Below are 21,869 nucleotides of genomic sequence, written 5' to 3' on the forward strand. Positions count from 1 at the left end.
GACTGAGTCTCATCAGCTTAGACAGAGATTCTCAAATATTTTCTCATTTCTAATTTAATGAGCCATGTCTTCAGATGACATGCCATTAAAAGACCACTTATAATGAGAACACGTCACCTAAATGAAAACAGATGGAGTAAATTGGAAGGGGAGCATATGGACTTCACATACAGGCGGCTACAAGGCAGTTTCTATCACATCAGAATTTAGTAACATTTTGCTTAAATCCCTGATCCGACAATATAGTTGGAAGGTCGATCACCTCTGAATATAAAGCATCTCTACAACCCTAAGACAAAAATGACCAGCTTGATGGTAGGAGCAAAAGAAACTGGCACAAGCAGACATCTCTAATAGGCAGCTCCTCTTCTGCTGCATCTCCGAAACCTTTGTCATACCCCACCTGAACCCCTGTCGCTCTTTGTTTTCTACTCTGTTGAAGAAGACCCTGTTGTGAAGCTTGTCTTTAATCATGTATAGGGTCCCCACGAGTCATGATTTGGCACATCAATATAGTCAGCTTAGAACCATCTTTGAATGGCAAGATGACAGATTTTTCCTTGGTTCCTTGAAAAACGACACAAGCAATTTAGGATGGTTGGCACAGGACACGCTCCTCAGAGCTCTTTAAACTGAAAGCATTGCAGAAAATACTGCACCTTTCACAGTAGTCTTCTTTCCTATTAAAATCAGTGTATTTTATTTTAAACATATATTACATTTGCAGCTGCTGAAATCCAATTGTTCACAACACTTCTTGTGCAGAATTGTGGTTAAGAATATTTCATAGTATGTAGCTCGAACGTGGGGAGCGACAGCCCCACCCCAGCTCAGAGACTGGAAGACGGGAATGGATATGTACATGGTAACTGAGAGGGTCACATACTAGGCGAGGGACTGCCAGAGAAGGTTCCGTAGGGTATGGGGGAAATAGGGGGCATACTACTGTTGGAGGGCTGGGTGAGGACTAGTGGGCCTTCTAGAGGTCCCTCCACTCCCATTAGAGGTGACTGTCGACCCAAATGTCCCGAACATTCCAGACGGGGAAGAATCATGGCACACTACAGTGGGAAATGGTGAATGGGGGGGCTACACAAACTCCCAAAACCCGAAGGGATGACGATGTGGGATGTGCTGAGATGAAGATTGTGTACATATGCCTTTGTATGACTGTAACTGAAGGAACTTTGTTTTCTTTTGTTTTTTGTTTCATACAAAATGCAAATAAAAAAAATACCAAAAAATAAAAAAGAATATTTCATAGCAGAAATATGCCTGTCCTTTGTCTTATTAGGAAAATGCCCTCTGGCTAGATACATGCAGTTTGAGATATTAGTTTTTATTACATAAAAACAACAGTTTTTATTTTTACATGGTGGCATTCTTTTTTTATCAGGAGCCACCCTTTAACGTAATTTATATTTTTCAGATGTTCATAATTGGATTTAAACCTGTCGATTATAGTAATTTGATAAACTAATGACTTTAGTTTTTCTCCCTTGATGTAATCTCTGAGTAGACACAATCAATAAATATACTATAGCCTTATAGCCCATTGTAGCATGCTATACTGGCCATTAAATACATGTACCTGTGTTACCTAATGCCGTACCAACCCCAGTGCCATGGTAGACAAGCAGTAGCAGAGCCAGGGGTAGGTCGCACGCTTTCTGCAGCAACCATCAATCGCGGAACAACACTTTTGCAGCGCAACTCTGCCATTACTCATGTAGCCTTAGCCCAGCATTATCAGCGGTCAGTTTACTTATCGATTGCACCAAGGTATAATATATACCCTCCCTATGAGTAGTTTAGTTTTAATGTTTTCACTTTTCACTGTCCTGGCGAATTGCCTCAATCTTTTTTGACATATTCATGGCAAGAAACATGTTGACCAACATTTGCATTTAGTGCCAATGTGGTCCATTATATCCACTCTGGCCTATACCTGTTTTTAGTATATCCGAGGGTTATATATATTAAACATTTGCTTTATGAACACCTCAAGTTATTTTTAATCACCCATCCTACTCACTTCCAAACCCCTTCACGAAGCACCTCACTCTTCACTACAGCAGCTCAAAAGAACTCCGGCAAAGAGCCTCATGCGGGCCCGTTAAGCATTGCAGTGCCTGCCCAATGAGGAGCTGCCCTATGATGGAGCATGACACCCCTTGGGGTGTGTGAGGGCTCTTGCTCCAGAAGAGTCACATCCCCTGACTTGATCCCTCAGATTCCCCCGACCTCCCCCCAATATAGGAACTGCACACCTCTATGTATACTCACATTCCTGGGGGCGCGTGTTCTAGACCTTGAATAGCCCTCTGTCCCTCCTTTTGATTATTGACAGGCTTGTCTATCGGATCATCAAATTCAGGGCCAGAAATATATAGAACACGTCTTTTTTTTATCTGCTCCTTATAGTGATCAAAAGGTATTATTTTCTTGCCATTTGGGTGAGTTCACACTCATGACTTCCTCTCTGTATCTTATTAAAATGTACTCTATTACTTTTATAGGTCAGAGAAGAACTTTACCAGATACTGGTCTTTCATCGTTTGAACTACTTTTCCACCGAGCACTCAATTAACAATTATAAGCTTACATATTTTCCTTGGTGTATTGTGTCATTGTACTTTCTATGCTTCCTTTGTATTTGTTTCTTTATGTTTTAATGGTGTAACTTATTTTTATTTATTAAAATACATCGGCTTGTCCCATTTGAAAATTATCCATTGTTGCCGCTTACACTGGAAAAAACAGTACTGTAATATCTTCTTACATTTGCAAACACCTAGGGTCATATTATACATTGTTCCGCAGGGGCGCGCGTGCCCACTTTTTGTGACCCCAGGGCTCAATGATATACAGAAGGGGCTGCAGACTCTTGTGTGTGTATATATACAAACATATTACTATTATATGTCTAGTGGAATTGTATGTTAAACAACGAGATGTTTTAATTAGACCTCAACTAAATTTAAATGACCCCAGCGTAACTTGCGGAATTTCTTGTTATGCTTGTCATACAAAATTATGACAGTGCACCATATTCGCGTAATTATGCTGCTATTCACGGCAAAATTATATCACAAAACAAACACCAACAACTAGAACAGGAGTGGCTGTTGTTCACAGCAATTTTTTGTGCTATGTTTCCGCATGTCAAATATTAATGCAGGGGTGCATTTGGTACTAAAATATAGCACTAAATTATAGATTAGCATTAATTACAGGTAATTTCCCTGAAATTTCCATTGATTAAGCAAAATCAAATTACACAAACTTCACACTTTCAGAATATCGGAAACAATATTATTGTGTGGACAGAGTATCATGTCAAACATATCTAGGATCAAAATATCGAGAAGGTAAGAGCTAATAAGTAAGTATAGATTTACTATTCTTAACTCTACATCTTCGTACCTTGAAGATAGATATATATCTGCAAAGTGCGTATGTGTGGAGTTATGCCTATAGAAGTTTAACATCACAATATTTTTTTCCTCCATATTCTTGATATGATATTTTGGCCACACAGTATTTTTTCTCTGATATTTTGTATAAACACCTTTAAAAAGAAATCTGCCTAGATAACGGCCCTTCAGTTTAAAGTTTCAATGTAATATAGTGTTTATGCCATATGAGGACAAATGAACTACCCCTGCCCCTGCGAAAGACCACAGTGCTTTCTATTTAACAAGAAACAGAGTGTCATGATGTTTTTTAATTTTGTCGCTCCATTTTGTCATAAAAGATTGCTAAATAGCCGCAATAGGTGAGATATGTGCAGTCCTTCAAACTACAACTAATCTGTATTTTTGCTCCATCCAGGGACGTCCAGGTCGAAAAGGTTATGCGGGTGAACAAGGACCAGAAGGCTTGAAGGTAATTGTTCTTATACATCATCTATTGAGCACTGCTAAGAACAATGCTGACTAATGGAATGGCAGCTGTACTTATCTTTGGTATATCTGACCAGGTGACAGTGGGCTCCAAAAAGTAACAATACATTTATTGGTGTTATGTTAATACATTTTTAAAGCGCACGTATACCCAGGGGTGTCTTGGCGCTGATAGGAGCATTCGATTTCCGACTTTTAATGCTGCTGATTCCTTATTAGAAGAGATGCCTGAGATTTCAACTGCAGTGTGAATTTTTACAAGATGGCCTTCTCTATCATTTCATTAATTGCTCTAATCTACAGCACAGACAATGCTCGATGCATTGGTTAAAAGAATTGTTTATTCTTAATTGACAATGAGTGTTGAGATAGTAATCACTGGGGGAGCAAAACTCCAATTTCCCCCTAGCAGTGGGTATCCTGGTTAAATGCATCTCCACTCTGCCATCTATTAAAGGCTACTTGGCCTGGTTAAAGGCCAAATGGTAATGCATGGTGATTAGAAAGTAATGTAATGAGGAGCATTGCAATAGAGGCTGACCCTAAACATAAACATGTCTTCTTTGTCTCCAGCTACAGATGTTGAGGGCATGCCTATAAAGAGTTGTTCTAGCATATAGTTCCATGGGCTGCACCACTGCTCTCTCTTGTATATCCATAAAGTGATCGCTCCATTTGAAAGTATTTAGTCTACTACCTCCTTGGGTAACACTACTCCCTTCTCACTCGACTAGGTGCACTTAATTAGGACAGCATGTTATCCCTTCCATTTTTTCAATGTTCTTTTTCACAGCTATTATGGGCCATATCCATGAACACATTTTCCCATAGACACAGAATGGGCAAAACTCTTTGATGCATCTGGCCCTATATTCGGTATCCTGTTCCACCTGCTTCCCAGTTACAATACTTTGAAGCAGATATTGCCGGCTTGTGCTCTTTTTTGTCATTTGCAGTGTACTTTCCAATTATAGTTGTATGTCTCTTCGATGCCCATTTGTACTTGGTCTGGCATTGAAACCCTGTGCTTGAAACCTCAACATGAACTATAGGTTCCAGGGATATGGAATTTCATTTTTTAATCGAAAATTATTCTTTTGTGGATATCGTGCAAAGGTAAGCATACAAAGAAGCAGAGTGGTGGTGGCCACCAGCAAACATACCTCCTTCATTTCACAGTCCTGTAGCAGAAGAAAACCCAGTTTGTAATGGGAAGAGAGGCATGTATTTCATCTCACCACTTCACCCACAAAAAGTTAAGTTCACTTATTGAACTGGTCCTTTTAGGATATAATGAAGAAAGGTTTGAACATTTTTTATGGACACATTTAAATGAATGTAATATTTTATTACATTTTTGTATCAAATGATCTTGTATGACTTTTGTGTATCAATTTGTAATGTGTGTTTCTCTTTTGTTTTGTAATTTTGTTATTAGGACCAGTGGTCCACTACATTGAATTATTAATGAAAGTGACTATAATAGAGACCATATAAGTACTCTGAGACATGTTTCACCAAGGGTGCTGAGAAATAAAAGACATGCTATAGTATATTAAGACCCCTCTACTTCATAGTACACTCTTGAGTTTGAGAGTATGCCACATCATACTTCTAAATCAAATATCCGGACAATTAAAAATGCTTTCTCGGCTAAAATTGGATTTCCCATTCTCATTTATAAAGGAGCAGTATTTGAGCATCAATTTATTATCGGTGTCATTTCAATGCAGGAGGAAAAATAAGCCAGGTCTTAAAAAACATATAATATTTAATGTAAGCTTATGTGCTTCATGAATTCACTGGAACAAGTTCCCTAGGGCACATAGAAATGGACATGGCATTCACAGTCAATTTCATACAGTAGTTCTATGTCAACATAAATTTGACAAAGTTGCATTTTTCAGTAATCCTTTAGGATTTCAAGATTGATATATTTGTATAGGTTATGCTCATTACATTTAAAAGTGGGAACCATTGGCTGAGTCTTGTGTTTAAAATAGATTATATTCCCCTTTAGCTACTGTGAAATATTATGCTGCTGAATTTATGAGCTAGCTTTCCTCTCTTTATTGGCCATATTACTTAATGGTTGATGCATATATGGGTGAGAGTAAAGCTTAGTAGCTGATGTCATACTTCTGCATCTGCATTAGCAACAGATCTGCAGGGGTTCTGTTAACACAGAGCATTCAGCAGTACCCCAGCGGCCAAACTTATTTGGTTAAATTAGGAATGAAAGCAGCATTCACCAGGCTTCAGTCCAGGATCTCTGCTATTAAATTAAAAAGTGTCCCAAGCTACTCAAGATTGCTTTAACGATAGCCTCTTTTTTTCGCCCAATTAAGTTAGCACCCAGCGTATCGAAAAAAGTGCTCATTAGCAGAATACACATCTGTTCTAAGCATTCCGCTGTGTTTTTCAGTATCCAGACAGCAAATAAAAATATGCTCTTTTAATGCCAAAGTTCTTACTTGTGTGGAGGAGAGGAATCAAACATTAAGATCTGTTTATGGATAAGGCAGTCTGTTCACTTTCTTGGAATTCAACGTCCATCTAAACTCGTGCTACACTGGAAGAGTCTCTTTGCTTCTGTTCATGTTCCACAGCACTTTATATTAAAATGTCCCATTTGCTATCCATACTTTGGCCATTTTTTATAGTTTGGTGGATGGGATATTCCATCACAAATGTGGAAGAAGTGCTGGTAACCATATTATAATCGCATTATAACCTGTCACACTTGTAATATGGCGGGCGGGACATCTGTCATGTTTTGACTTAGTTTCCCATCCTCCAAGTTTTAAATAAGGACTCTGTCTAGAACCCCGATGCATCTCAATGATCAATACAACCACTCACACTGCATTCAGTTTGTTTATAGTACCACCCCTTCTATGTACAAAGCTGTTCATGTTTCCAGTATACCCTTACTCACCTGTACAGTCTGATAATTTTCTTTGTATTATGAGTGCCCATCTACCAAAATTCATTCTATATTATATGCAGAACAATTTATAATACAGCATCCCGCTCAACCTGATAGGTGCAGGCACATCCCCAGATGCGGCCCCAGATGCTTTGTAAGGTTGTTTCGGATTTTCCAGACCAGCTAGCTAGGAACCAGAAGCAAGATGGGAAGCTACAAAAGGGTGAGCTTCATTTATCGACAGAAGGAGCTATTACTCAACAGATCGACATAAAGACTATGCTGAATCTTATTTTGGAAGAAATAACAGAAATGAAGAGGTCTCAAAAGTATGAGATAGCCTCCCTTCATAAGCCTCTTGGGAAAATTGAAGAGGTTGTGGCATGTTTTCCGGGTAGAATTCAAGAAGCCGAGTCAAGGATCGCCTTATTGGAGGATCAAATGAACTCAATGCTCCTGAAAGTAAATGAGGCGGCGAAAGATAAAATCGCTCTGGAGAATAAACTTGAGGAGCTTGAAAATCATTCTTGACGATCGAACCTACGCATAGTCGGAGTACCTGAGGGATGTGAGAGATCTCAAACTCTCCAATGGGTTGAGTCGTTTATCGAGCAGATGGTCTTGCCAGCGTTTACTGGTGACCTCACGATTACAAGGGCACATCGAGTTCCGTCACATCCCCTACCCAATACAACAATCCCACGTACTATCTTAATGAATTTTGCCAATTATCAGATCAAAGAGAAGATTCTGACTAAGGCGATACAGCAAAGACAATTCTCTGTACACAATGTCTCAAAATGTCAGATTTTTTCTGTTATGTCTGTGGTAGCCGCATGCAGGCGGAAAGAGTTTGTGAAATTAGTGCATCATTTTAAAGCCCAAGGGGCGCAGGTATCAATTGGCCAGCAGTCACAGCTTTGAGTCCTTATAAGGGGGAATTCCATATGTTCTCTACTATAGAAGAAGCCCAGGGATAGTTGAAAGAGATTTCATCCTCAAAATGATAGCGTATCTAACTCAATGCTAAGGGTCTCCAGAGTCAGGGGACAGGAGAGTCACCTAGGGTGCAGTTTCAAGGCACCCCATAGTGAAATAGGGGAGGGTGAGATGTGGTTGGTGGGGGTTTTCCACATTTCTGGGGGGCTGTCAGGGGAAGGTAGGGGGTTAATAGCATTAAAACAAACAGTGGCAAAAGGAACAAAGGGAGGAAAACAGGGTTTTGAATTTGATTGATTATGGTTGTTTTTAAAATGATAGATATGGTTAGTAAATGTCGTATTATGTCGGTAAATGTGAATGGTATGCTTAACAAACAAAAATACGGAGGGCTTATAAGATGGCAGGCCTCCTTTACGCCTCAAGTTCTTTTTCTCCAAGAAACACACCTTTTAACAAATTCACCTGAGCTCTTTCTACCTAGAGTATTCTCAGATGTCTTTTTTGCGTCTGCTGGGCTGGCAATGAGAGGAGTAGCTATCTGCTTTTCTAGAAGTATGGCTTGGGAGTTTGCCGAAGTTCGGAGAGATCCCCAGGGAAGATGGCTAGGGGTTATGGTGAAATTAAATGGGAATATCTTGAACTTTGTTAACTACTACGGTCCAATTATGGATGAAGCCTAAACATAAACCGGGGGACGATTCAAGGGTGTCTGCTTTCCCCTTTATTATTTACGTTTTTTATGGAACCCTTAGCTATCCAAATTTTTGAAAATGTTGCAATTAAAGCTCCAATTCCGGGTGTGTCCAAACTAAAGCTGTTCGCGGACTGTTTAATTTTAACCCTTTGTCCAGAGAGGCAGAATTTGGAAACTGATTGGGGGCCACAAAATAAACCAAAATAAAACTGAAATTCTAGTTTTAATTTACAATAGGGATTTTCTTCCCGTAAATCTCAAACATCAAGCCGCTAAGCTGGACTTAATACGCTATTTTAGGATCTATCTCTCCGATCAATATGAGCAGCTATATAAGCTGAATTATATAGCCACGCGGGTTAAAATCAAACAACTGTTTGACAATTGGTTGCTACTAACCTTGATAGGCCATGTAGCCCTTATCAAAATGTCCATACTCCCTCTACTTGTTTTGCTTTTAATAAATATACCAATCAAAATTAATATTAGTTACTTTAAAGAGCTGGAAACAATGTTTAGACAGTTTGTTTTGAGTAAGAAGACACCGAGGGTTAAACTCTCGGTGTTACAATTAGATATTAATCAGGGCGGGTTAGCATTACCACATGATCACACATCCTACGAAGCAGCCTTTTTAGATCTTACAGCTCGTTTGTTGGTTTCAAACGGTTTAATAGACAACTTTTTTGGGGATAAAATGGTGCAGGAAGCCGGTTCGTAGATCCCGATATTCCTAAAGAATTCCAACCTGCCCAAGACTACTAGATATAAGACTCTGAAGGATTATTTCTTTAGATTACAATCCTTTTTTAAGTAAGCTGGTTCTTCTGGGTTTTACTATCTGAAATTAGGTCAATGTAAAAGTTTGGGTCTCCAAATTCAATCTAGTCACCTTAGAAGTTGGAGGGATTGTGGGCTAGAAGAGCTGGGGTGCTTTCCAATCCAGAATAGAGTAATCACCTGGCAAGAGGTACAGAATAGAAGTGGTGACCGGAGCAAGCCCGTTTTTTTATAATACTTACAGATTTAAAATTTTCTAAATAGAAACAGTTTCTTGTTAAATGGCGTCCTGTCTAAGCTGGTGACTGCTCTTTCTGGAGCAAAACTAAGAGGGGTGGGGAACTGTAACTGGTACTGTCTTTTCAGCACTAGATGTGAATCTTCATTGGTCCAGAAGCACTTAGAAAGGAAAACCCGGGAAACTCAATGTACCTTCTCTAGTTAGGAGTGGCAGGACATATGTCAGTTAGGGAGTGAGGATTTAAGAGCAGCCAATTTTCAAGTTCAAGTTCAAGTTCGGATATTTGTATAGCGCACTACTCACCCAGAGGGTCTCAAGGCGCTAGAGGGAGGGGGGTGCTTTACTTGTCGAATAACCAAGTTTTTAGTTGCTTTCTGAAGGCGAGGTGGTTCTGTGTGAGGCGGAGGTGGGTGGGGAGAGAATTCCAGGTTTTGGCTGCTAAGTAGGAGAAGGATCTACCCCCTATGGTGGATTTATGGATGCGCGGGATGGCGGCGAGGGCTTGATTGGACGATCTTAGTTGGCGGGAGGGGGAGTAGAAGGACAGTCGCGTGTTGAGGCAGTCGGGTCCTTGGTCGTAGAGGGCTTTGTGTGCGTGGGTGAGGAGGCGGAACGTTATTCTCTTGTTGACGGGGAGCCAATGGAGGTCTTTGAGGTGGTCAGAAATGGGAGCTTGCCGAGGGATGTCCAATATGAGTCTGGCTGAGGCGTTTTGGATTCGTTGTATTTTTTTTCCGTAGTTTGGCTGTGGTTCCGGCGTAGAGGGTGTTTCCATAGTCCAGTCGGCTGGTGACCAGTGCGTGGGTGACCGTCTTTCTTGTTTCGGTGGGGATCCAACGGAAGATTTTTTTGAGCATGCGGAGGATGTTGAAGCAAGATGATGAGATGGCGTTGGCTTGTCTGGTCATCGAGAAGGAGGAGTCCAGGATGAAGCCCAAGTTGCGTGCGTGGTCCGTTGGTATGGGTGCAGAGGCGGATGATCCCAAGATTAGGACTTCCGTTTTTTCCGAGTTCAGTTTTAGGCGGCTGTTCTTCATCCACTCGGCAACGTCTTTCATCCCTTCGTGTAGGTTAGTTTTGGCGGTGTTTGGGTCTTTGGTGAGGGATAGGATCAGCTGAGTGTCGTCTGCGTAGGAGATGATGTTGAGGTTGTGTAGGCGTGCGATGGATGCGAGGGGACTCATGTATACGTTGAAGAGGGTGGGACTGAGTGAAGAACCTTGTGGTACGCCGCAGATGACTTCGGTGGCCTCTGATCTAAAAGGGGGGAGGCGGACTCTCTGGGTTCTTCCGGCGAGGAACGAGGTGATCCAGTCCAATGCTTTCCCTTGTATTCCAATGTTGCTGAGGCGTTGTATGAGGGTGCTGTGACAGACTGTGTCGAAGGCTGCGGAGAGGTCGAGTAGGATGAGGGCAACTGTTTCTCCATTGTCCAGTAGAGTTCGAATGTCGTCTGTTGCTGCGATGAGGGCGGTTTCGGTGCTGTGTTTGGCTCGGAAGCCGGACTGTGAAGGGTCGAGGGATTTCTTGGATTCGAGGAAGGCGGCGAGTTGACTGTTGACGGCTTTCTCAATGACTTTGACAGGGAATGGGAGGACCGAGATGGGGTGGTAGTTCTTAAGTTCGGTGGGATCTGCTGTGGGTTTCTTCAGAAGGGCGCTTAGTTTGGCATGTTTCCAGCTTTCCGGGAAGGTAGCGGAGTTGAAGGAGCAGTTGATGACATCGCGGAGATGGGGTGCGATGATGGAGTCTGCTTTGTTGAAAATGTGGTGGGGGCATGGGTCGGTTGGCGATCCGGAGTGGATGGAGTTCATAAGGCGGATGGTGTCTTCGGTGGTGATTGGGTTCCAGGCGCACATGTTGTTAGAGTGCGGTTTTGGTACGGAGGTGGGTGGGGTGGGCTGGTCTTCGGATTGGTATTCAAAGCTGTTATGTATATTGGCGATTTTGTTGTAGAAGAATGAGGATAGAGAGTCGCAGAGTTCTTGGGAGGGAGTGATGTCGTTGGAGCCAGCGGTGGGGTTGGTAAATTCTTTGACGATGTTGAATAGTTCCTTGCTGTTATGGGCATTGTTGTCAAGTCGGTCCTTGAATGCTGATTTCTTGGTGGATCGGATCAGTTGGTGGTGTTTGCGGGTGGCGTTCTTGAAGGTGGCCAAGTTGTCAGAGGTTGGGTTTTTTCTCCAGGCTTTCTCGTGCGTCCGACAGATGTTCTTGGATTTCTTAAGGTCATCGTTGAACCAGGGGGCTTTTTTGCTACTTTGCTTGAAAGGATGGTTCTTCAAGGGTGCTAGTTCGTTGGCGGTGGGATCCATTGTGTGAGGTTGGTGGCTGCTTGGTTTGGGTCCGATGATATGGCAGGGGGGTTTTGGTGGAGCGAAGTGAAGAGCTGGTCTGTGGTGATTTTGTTCCAGTTTCTTCGAGGGATAGGATGTGGGGGGTTGTGGGTCGTGGTCTTTTTGTAACTGAAGTGAACGCAGCGGTGGTCCGTCCAATGGAGGGCTGTGGTGTGATCGAAGGAGATGTGCTTGCTGGAGGTGAAGATAGGATCGAGCGTGTGTCCGGCAAGGTGGGTGGGGGTGTCAACAAGTTGTTTGAGTCCGAGATTGATCAGGTTGTCCACAAGGGAGGTGGTGTTGCTGTCGTTTTTCTTTTCCAGATGGAAGTTGAGGTCTCCTAGTAGAATGTAGTTCTCGGAGGTGAGGGCATGTGGGCTGATGAAGTCAGTGATGTCTTCACAGAATTGTGAGCGGGGTCCTGGTGGTCTGTAGATGAGGGTTCCTCTGAGTGTGGTCTTGGGGTTGGTGTGGATCTGAAAGTGAAGGTGTTCGGCGTTAGCGAGGTAATCGTCGGAGCTGGTTGTGATGCGGATGGTGTTCTTATGGACGATGGCGATGCCTCCTCCTGTTTGGTTGATGCGGTCCTTACGGATGATCTTGTAGCCCTCCGGGATGGCTATGGCGATGTCGGGTGCTGAAGAGGCGTTCATCCAGGTTTCTGTAAGGAAGGCGACGTCCGGCGATGTGGTGTCGAGTAGGTTCCAGAGTTCAATGGCGTGTCTGTGGACCGAGCGGGTGTTCAACAGGATGCAATTCAGGTGGTTAGGGTCAGAGTTATGTTTGGAGTTAGAGGATTTGGGGTGGGTCCTGATGCAGTCGAATTTGCAGGAGTGGCAGGAGAAAGGTCCATGAGTGTGTCCTGGGACAGCTTGGTAGCAATTAGGTGGTCGGCCGGGGTTAAGGGCAGAGAGGGTTGTGGAGTCGTACGTTATGCGGGCGAAATGGGTATTGCGGGGGCCAGGGGGTCTGGCGCTGGGCGCGGTCCAGGCGCGGACGGGCGTAGACGGGCGTAGACGGGCTTACCTTTGGCGCGCCTTCGGCGAGCATGGGGCGCGAACGCTGCGCGCGTAGGCATCTGACATATGTGGATAGTGGGAGGGGAGGGGCGAGGGAGGAGCAGCTGGGAGGCGTGGGCGGAGTGTATAGTCGGGCAGGGAGGCACAAAAACAAACTGCAAAATGGATGGCTGCGAGCCAAAAGCGAAAGAGGATTGGGTCACAAGCAATGAAAACGCGAACAATTTGGCAATGGCACCGGCACAATCAGGCACAAGACAAATAATTTGGCAAAGGCAGCGCAGCACAGTACAATGATATACAAAGCGCACTTTCGCACTATAGCGCTATTATACAACTCTAAAGTGCAGTCAGGCACTACTGGTTACGTTAGAGTCTGAGGCTGCCCTCTTCGGAATGATTAAATCTAGGGCAAATTTGACTGATGTTTTTTTAGCTCCCCATTGCTCGCTCCCTAATTCTTCAGAATTGGAGGTCAGCAGAAGCACCTACATATGAGAGGTGGTTCAATGAGATGATACAGACCAGGATTTTTGAAGAAGCTTATGCAAGGCGGGTGGGCGCTGCAAAAAAGTTCAATGCGATCTGGAAATATTTCGCTAATCTCGAAACCTCAATAGACTAGCAGTCTTATTTGACAAAATAAGCAGGATCATCTAAATTTTAAGACTGGGGAAATGTCCTCTGTTTTTTGGGCAGATTCAGCACCTTAGCACTTTAACACCGTAGCATTTTAGTAAGATTCAATTGTATTTCCGCAAAGTTGGGATATTAATTTTATTATTCTCAAAAAATGGGTATGCTGTTAGATTATTGCGCAATATGCTTCTTGCACTTATTTTGCACTTTCACTGTATTGGCTTTATTCATGTTTGGTATGCTCTGATCAAATGACGTTTCATAAAACGTCCCTGTTATTTATTATTATTGCCATGCCCCTGGGGCTCTGCTCAATTAAAAACATTTTTTAAAAACATATATAAACAATCAGTTGAGGTGCTTTCTGTGGTACATCTTTTCAAAACACCAACTATAAGCTCAACAAATCTGAAGTTGTCTTTGGCTAGAAAACCATAACCGCATACATTAGAAGCATGAATGAACTTACATTGTTCCTTTTCTTTCTTTAACAGGGGGAGATCGGAGATCCAGGAAACATTGGAAAAATTGGTGAAGCAGTAAGCTTAAGTTTTTTTTTTTTATCAATTGCATTCATACCACATATTGTAACGTTAATATCACAGAAGTATATAGTTGTTTGTTGATAAAATATGTCTCTTCACTTTCTATGGTGGCCGTTTTTTTTTTATACATTGTATAATTAAGTTCCTGCAAATGCTTTAGGACTTGGGTGTAATTTTAGCTCAGTCTAAAGGGTTAATGGGTCCCTCCTGTCATATGAACCTAACCTTTTTCTCACCAAATGAACCCAATGATCCTAGAATGTACCTTGGCTTAATGACGTCCGGTTAGGTTTGCAGACTTTTAGTTACGTCATTTATTTAAAGGGCTGCTCCTCCCTGCTAGTTGCCCAGAGATGTGCCTCTGCACATTTAAAAAAAAAAGAATGCTCTAATATTATTTTCTGGTGTGCCTGCCCTTGGGGCATGTTTCAGGCTCAGATCTTAAAGATCGGGTTGTTCCTAAGTGCTTGTTTGTTAGATGTGAGGAGTGTTAGTGGGTTTGTGTTATTTAGAATTGCTTCCTCTATGGCGAGCCATGTCGGTTTGTATTGCTGTTTCGGGAGCACCCAGTGCATCCCCTGTCTTCCTGTGAAGGCTAGTTGAAATGATCTCAGGTCCGCTACGTTGAGTCCGCCCAGTTTCTTCTCTAGTCTGAGTTTTTGGAGGCCTATTCTGGGTTTCTTTTCTCTCCATATAAATTTGTTTAGCATTCTGTCTATTTTCCAGTGGAAGTTGTCTGTGAGTGCTTGGGGAAGCATACCTGCCAGATAATTAACTATGGGGGTGATCATCATCTTTACAGTGTCTATTCTGCCCCACCAGGTGATGAATTTCTGTGAGCAGGTTTCTAGTAGTTCCTTAATCTTCCCCAGAGTTGTTTTCTCATTTTGTTCTAAGGTGCTTTTTAGACTTTTCTCAAATTGGATACCCAGATATTTGACAAACCTAGGTTGCCAAGCCAGCCCCGAGGTCCCCATTACCTCTCTCGTTGTTTGTATATTGAGGGGCATGCATTCTGATTTGTCTCTGTTGAGTTTGTATCCTGAGTGGTTTGCGTATGTTTCGATTGTTTGCATGAGTGCTGGTATGGAACGGCCTGGTTTTTCCGTTATAATGAGTAAGTCATCAGCATAGGCAGCAAGTTTGGCTGTGGTGTTGAGTGCTAAAAGGAACAGTAGCGGTGATAACGGGCATCCTTGTCTAGTCCCTCTCTCAAGTTTAAATTGAGCCGAGGAACTTCCATTAATAGCTATCTGAGCTTTGGGGTTTTTGTACAGTGCCATGACTTTCTTCGTGTAGCCGTCTCCTAGGTTGTATGCTTGCATGCACTTCTCTAGGAAATGCCAGGATACTCTGTCGAAGGCCTTTTCTACATCTAGTGTGATTGCTACTGCGGAGTTGAGTGATTTTGAGGAGTGCTCTATGACTTGACAGAGGAGTCTTGTATTATCGTGAGACATGCGTGTTTTCATGTAGCCTACCTGTGTGTTTCCTATCAGTTGTGGTAGTAGTTTGTTTAGTCTTGTGGCTAGCACTTTGGCGTATAGCTTGCAGTCTAAGGTTATGAGTGATATGGGGAGGTAGTTTTTGGGCCTTTGCAAGTCTTTCCCTTCCTTGGGTATTACAATTATGTTGGCTTGTGTCATAGTTTCTGTTACTATACCCTCTCTGGCGCAGTGGTGGAAGGTTTTGGTCAGTACTGGGAGAAGATGTTCTTGGATGTTTTCTGGGCCTGGGGCTTTGTTGTCTTTTAGTGATCTTATAGCTAACGCTACCTCGCCCTTTTTTATGTCTTGGCCAAGAGTTTTGGCCTCTTCTTCTGTTATCTTGGGTAGGTTTAGTCTGTCTAGGTAGGCAGAGCACACTTCTTGGTCAATGTTGCCGTCTCTTGTGTAGAGATCCTTGTAGAATTCCAGGAACGTGTGTAGGATATCCTTGTGTCTGGTATGTGTCTTGTTGTTTGAATCTGTGATTGAGGAGGTGCACTGTTGATTTGTTTGTATTTTCTTATCCACAGGCCTGCTCTTTCACTAAGAACCCTGTTAAATTTGTATTTCTTCCCTGTAAGTTCTACCAGGACAGCTGTGTTTGAGGTGTCTCTGATATGTTTGGTTTCCAGTTGCTTGATGTCTGTTTCTAGCTGATCTAGCTGCATTTTGGCTTGTCTGTCTCTTTTGGCCTTGATTTCTATCAGTGTTCCCCTGATGGTCGCCTTGAGGGCGTCCCATAGGCTTTTTGGGTCTATGTGTGGTGTGTGATTCTCTTTTACGTAGTCCTTGATGGCTTGCTCTATTTTGTCTTTTTCCTCCTGTCGTGCTATCGTTATGTTGTTGAACCGCCATCTGCGGGTGGTGTGATCAGAGTAGAAGGTGTAATCTCTGGTGTCTAGGTGTTGTAGGCGCCATGGATCTTGCAGGTCGAATCTATTGCATATGTTTTTCAGAGTGTTGTAGGAGACAGGGGGACGTGTTTGGAGCCCGACTGTCTGTCCAGGGTTTGGTCTAGGACTAGGTTGAAGTCCCCGGCCACTATGTACATGTCGTTCGCCTGGTTTGCTTCTTGTTCCCTTGACACCCCCTCCCAGTATGTTGTGTCGTCTATGTTTGGTGCGTATATGTTAGTTACTAGTATGGTTTCTTCACCTCTTTTGAGTTGGGTGATCAGAAGCCTGCCTTCGTCGTCGTGCTGGACACTCTCAATGGTTAACTTGGACTTAGTATTGACTAGTGTGATTACTCCTCATTTTTTTCCTACCGCAGGTGAGCAGGCTAGTTGGCCTATCCACCTTGCCCTGAGCTTATTCGCTTCTTCCATGGAGAGTTTGGTTTCTTGTAGGAGAATAATATCGCCCTTGGTCTTTGCCAGGTAGTCTAATGTTTTTTTCCTTTTTATTGGATGATTCATACCTTTGACGTTGAGGGACACCAATGTGTTGTTGTTATTCATTGTATCGGCCTGTTGGTCGTTGTCTTGCGAGCGAGCATTTACTGAGACTGAGACCTTTGGTTGCCTGCCTTTTGTCTGTGTGCGTCCTATTTGTTGGTATTAGATTGCTCATTGCTTCATGCTCCATGCTCCATGCTTCCTGTCTAAGGGTGTGGTGTTGACAAGGGCATGACATACTGGACAAACATGACATAAAGAACAAACATGATGGACGGAACAAACCCACTTCTCCCTTTCCCCCCGCATCCCTCCCCTCCCCTACCGCTGTGTCAAACTGTAGATGTGCGACTGCAAGATCCCTCCCGCCCGCTTCTCCCCTTGGATAGCCTGTTACTTTTAGATCGGTATGGCCCTCCCCCATCAGTAGCCGATACTTGCATCGAGTCTCAAAGTGTACCCTTGTTTTAAGAGGATATAAAAGGATATAAAAGTTCTGTTCCCTTGGCCGGTCTGGGCAGATTTTTATTCTTCGAGTGTTTGATTTTGTATCCCTTCTTGTAATTCCGTGGAGTAGGTACTGCAGTACAGCTTCCGAGCTCTCGAGGTGGTTTCTTTACTATGATGTCTGTAATGGCTTTTAGTTTCTTTAAAACTTGTCTCGCTGTGAGTTCAAATAGTTTTCTGGGAGGTAGGTTCCGTTGTAAGCTTTGGTCGAGCTTTCGTGTTCTTTGCTGGATCTCTTTAGCTTAGTGTCATGCGCGACCTTTTACATTGCCTCTCCGTGAGGTAGAATTTTGTGGTTTGTTGGATGTTTTCTTTACTGTTGTTGCCAGTGTAGTAGTGTTCTTGTCTAGTCCGTTTCGTTGTGAAGGTCCGGCGAGGCGCTTCTTTTGCTTGACATGGTGTGACATTCCATTACTTGTGAAGTAGGCCCCGCTAGGTATCGTGATAGTTCAGTTGGGTCTTCGAAAGTTAACATGGTTGCAAACAGCAACAAGTACTCACAGTGGGAAACGCTCTGGGCAAATCCCAAGATTAAATACAGAGAGAAACCGCTCTGCCTTGAGTCATGGAGAAAACTAGGAATCTCGTTCTCAGCTCAATTAGAAGCTGTAGGAGAACCCCATACCTTTAACAGCCTGAAAACAAGATACGACCTACCAGACATAGAACTATACAATTTCCTGGCAATAAAAACTGCATTAACAAAGTCAAAATTAGGCAAACACAAACCATCAATCTTCCAGTATATGGAAACCATAAACAAAACAGGGCACCAAATCTCACTCCTCTACAAACTCCTCCGACTAGTCTCCACCAAACTCAACGCTAAAAACACCAGATACTGGGAAACCCAAATAGGCTCCAAACTCACGGAACAGGAACTACAAACCCTCTGGGTGACTCCATCAAAAAATATGATATACCCAGTGTTGGCTCAAACTAAATTCCGGCTTCTGCACCAAGCACACTGTACTCCAGCCCGCCTCGCTTCAATAGGCATAAGAGACAACGACACCTGATGGAACTGGGCACGGTCAGGGGAGACCTAGAGCACCTCATCTATCGCTGCACTAAGGTCAAAAACTTCTGGAAAAAGGTGATCGATTTCACAAACAAAACCCTAGGCAGCAGCATAAAAGAAACATTTGCCACAACTATCACAGCACACATCACACCAGACATCACCACCAAAGAGGACAGAAACCTCCTGGACTTCCTCCTTACGACTGCAGTCAAAACAGTGCTAACCAAACGGAAGGACACCTCCAAAGCCACATTCAAAGGGTGGCTGAACTGGGTTGCCTTCCTCAGAGGAGCCGATAACACTGCACTCAGACACACACCCGGGAGGCACGCTGACAGAGGGATGTGGTCGAAACTAGACAAATTCCTAAACACCTATAAATCCCCATAGACAACACATGCCTGCCTAACAAGCCAAACCAGCTCAACACAACCTCCGGCGTTCTGTCACCAAATAACCACCATTTACCTTTATGTTACATGTTCCAACTTAGTACGTGCCTAACTGCAACAATCTATGTGTTTTATGTTTTATGTGAGCTAGACTTCGTGGGGCGGACAAGCATAGAATGACAAGACAATCACAGTTGCCCTAAATGACCAATGGCGAAAACTGCTATATGTCATTGTTACTTTTGCATAATGTAATTTGTAAATACCAAAAAAACATTTTAAAAATAAAAATAAAAACACAAAAGAAGAATGATTAGTATTTTTGTAAGGTTCCCAAAGACGACAGCATATCTTTTACTTGCTTAAGAAGTGTATATACATTCCTGTAACATTTGACACTCCCTTAGATATACACCATTCTCCCCCAACCTCAATAGTGACACCAGTAACATCACTCATTGCACTCAAATGGCAGAGGAAATGCCCATCTACTTTTATGAGGTACAACCCTTCGGTTCTTTAGGCTGAGGTATGGTCATCGTTGCATGGATGGGATAAATGTAGCCATTGGTTTTTGTTAGAAAACAGCACAGCAGTTCAGATGTTGATCTAATTGTGCTATGGAGGATGTGAATTCTGACTAGTTTTTCTAAATGTATACTGTTTATGAATTAGCAGAAATTCTGACTCACGTAAGTGTAAATAGTCACACTGATGTAGAATGATATAGATTTAAAATGTAACCCAAGTTACATTCTGGACTGCACAGATGCATGACATTGAGAGTAGTAATGTTAGCTGCATAAAGGGTGGTGTTATCCCTGCATGATTTGCATAATGACGGTGGCATCCGTTGAGCTTCATGAGCCAGTTTAATGTACAATATTCAACTCATATCCATTGCCTCACTTTTAAATATTCTGTACTCTCTTTTCTGATTTATGAATTAATCTTCATGGCTCGTTCTTCAACATACAAAAACATATGTAAACCGTTTTCCTGAGGACAAGCACTTACAATTAGATGTTTTTAGTTCCCTGAAGGGCTGGCCAACTTAGAATACACGGAAGTCATCGCATCATCTACTGAAACTAATCTAGGAAACAATGAATCCGAAAGATCAGGATACAGAGAACTATTTTAGAGGAGAGATTTCAGGCCTGATCTACAAAGAAATTTTGTGGTCGCAAAGCCTGTGATTTGGCCCTTTGTTATGTACTAAACCCATTTTGTGATTCAGTAACAGGTTACCAAATCACAAAAAAGGTATAGAAACACATAATGAATTGCTATTTGGCAGGATCTTGTTTATAACAGCCCTTCTAAATAGCAGTTTGTTAACAGATATATCAAGGTTTTGCAAATGAAATCTGGTTGCAAAATTTTGAAATATTAGCAACAACTCAAAGGAGGTGTTAACCCATTTGCATTCCAGGCCATTACTTTGTGAATATTCAAAAATGATGGAACCACTGCCGACTCTCAAACCAACAGCCAGCAAAAGACTTCTTTTTAAATGGAGCCCCAGGTCCTTTAAGGAAAATGTTCTGCGTTTAAAAAAATGCGATCAGAGACAGGGTGGTCTGTTGACGTTAACAGGCCACCATCCCTGTGATGGTATCCAATGGTAGTGAGTCGAAATTTACCTCCTATCTCATAAATATTGATAAGCTAGGTGAGATTGCAACCCACTATGAACCGGGGATTTCTGACCAATCTATTAGTACATAAGTTGGTTTGCAAAATTAATTTCCATTTGCAAAATATTCGGTGTGCTATTTGCAAAGCCTTTTTTAAAAATGAAACTTTGTTTCAGCAGGCCCTATGTTTTTTTGTCTCTATGTCTTGCACTAAATATAACCCCTGAGATGATATGGATATAGTTGCCTAGGGATATGGATGGTTGTTTAGGACACCTTACAACCACTGTTTACCATAATTTTAAAGCCAAATTAGTGATCACAAGCATATGTACAACCACACCAAAAATCATCTGAAATATTATTGTGTTATTTTTTACAAAATAGTTTGCATGTTTCCTCTGAATTTGGAAACCATGCAATTTAACAGTAGTTATGAGCGTAATACAGAAGAAAATGTATTCCCAGTCTTATGAATGAAACTTCAAGGAGTGAGCACTGCTTTCACTTCATAGGGAGATTCCTATTTTGGGAGTACCATACAAAGGGGCAGATTTATGTTAACTGGCGCATCCCCAGGAATGCGCCAGTTAATGTGCGCCACAGTGCGCCACAGCTCCGCCACCCATGGTGCGCCGCATTTACAATGCGGCGCACCATGGGGCAAAAACGGCACAGATGCGTGACGCATCTGTGCCGTAAAGGCGGCGCATTGCTGGAGTTGCGTCGCAAGCGCGACGCAGCTCCAGCAAGGCTCAAGGGTGCGCTATCTGACCAATGCTGCATCAAGACCTACGCCTGCTTCAAGCAGGCGCAGGCTTTTGACGCAGCATTGGCCTGAAAGTGACTGAGTGAAATCTTATAGATTTCACTCAGCCACTTTTGCGAGGCGCACCTGCCCCGGAACGCCCACCCTGCGCCGGAACGCCCACAAGCGGCGCAGGGCTTTACAACGTGACGCATCTGCCTAGATGCGTCACGTTGTAAATCGTTCGTAGGGATGCGCCACGTTTACGCCGCCTTGCGTGACGCAACAGCGGCGTAAACGTGGCGCAAGGGCCTCATAAATCTGCCCCAAAGTATCTTGAAACGTCTTAATTGTTCCTACGCGGACATGAGTGTGTTGGGAAATTGCTGTGTTTTATGCAGAAGTACTGTGGTCTGAGAGATATCCAATGGCCCATTATAAGGAGCAGGATGTGCTGTATTAGGCAAATAAAATATTTTGTAAACTAACAATGCTCATGATTTCTTATTGCCCGAATAAATACATTTTGTTGAGATATCTCTGCAGAAAATGAATTAATCATTCTGAGAATGAATAGTGATAACGTACTATTTGAAATGGTAGCCCAGCTAGTTTCCCACTAATCTCACAATAGTGTTTGGATAG

The 21,869-nt window shown here is 42.8% G+C and overlaps 1 protein-coding gene across 1 annotated transcript in view; it reads left to right on the forward strand.

The window, feature by feature from the left end:
* Window positions 1-21,869, forward strand: part of COL24A1 (collagen type XXIV alpha 1 chain) — a 979,161-nt gene that overhangs the window by 624,517 nt on the left and 332,775 nt on the right. Inside the window, exons 23-24 of the mRNA XM_078645481.1 lie at window positions 3,835-3,888; window positions 13,980-14,024. Of these exons, the coding sequence (XP_078501607.1) occupies window positions 3,835-3,888; window positions 13,980-14,024 (99 nt within the window). The remainder of the gene's footprint in view (window positions 1-3,834; window positions 3,889-13,979; window positions 14,025-21,869) is intronic.

The sequence above is a fragment of the Lissotriton helveticus genome, chromosome 1_1 (assembly GCF_964261635.1).
Source record: "Lissotriton helveticus chromosome 1_1, aLisHel1.1, whole genome shotgun sequence".
NCBI lineage: Eukaryota > Metazoa > Chordata > Amphibia > Caudata > Salamandridae > Lissotriton > Lissotriton helveticus.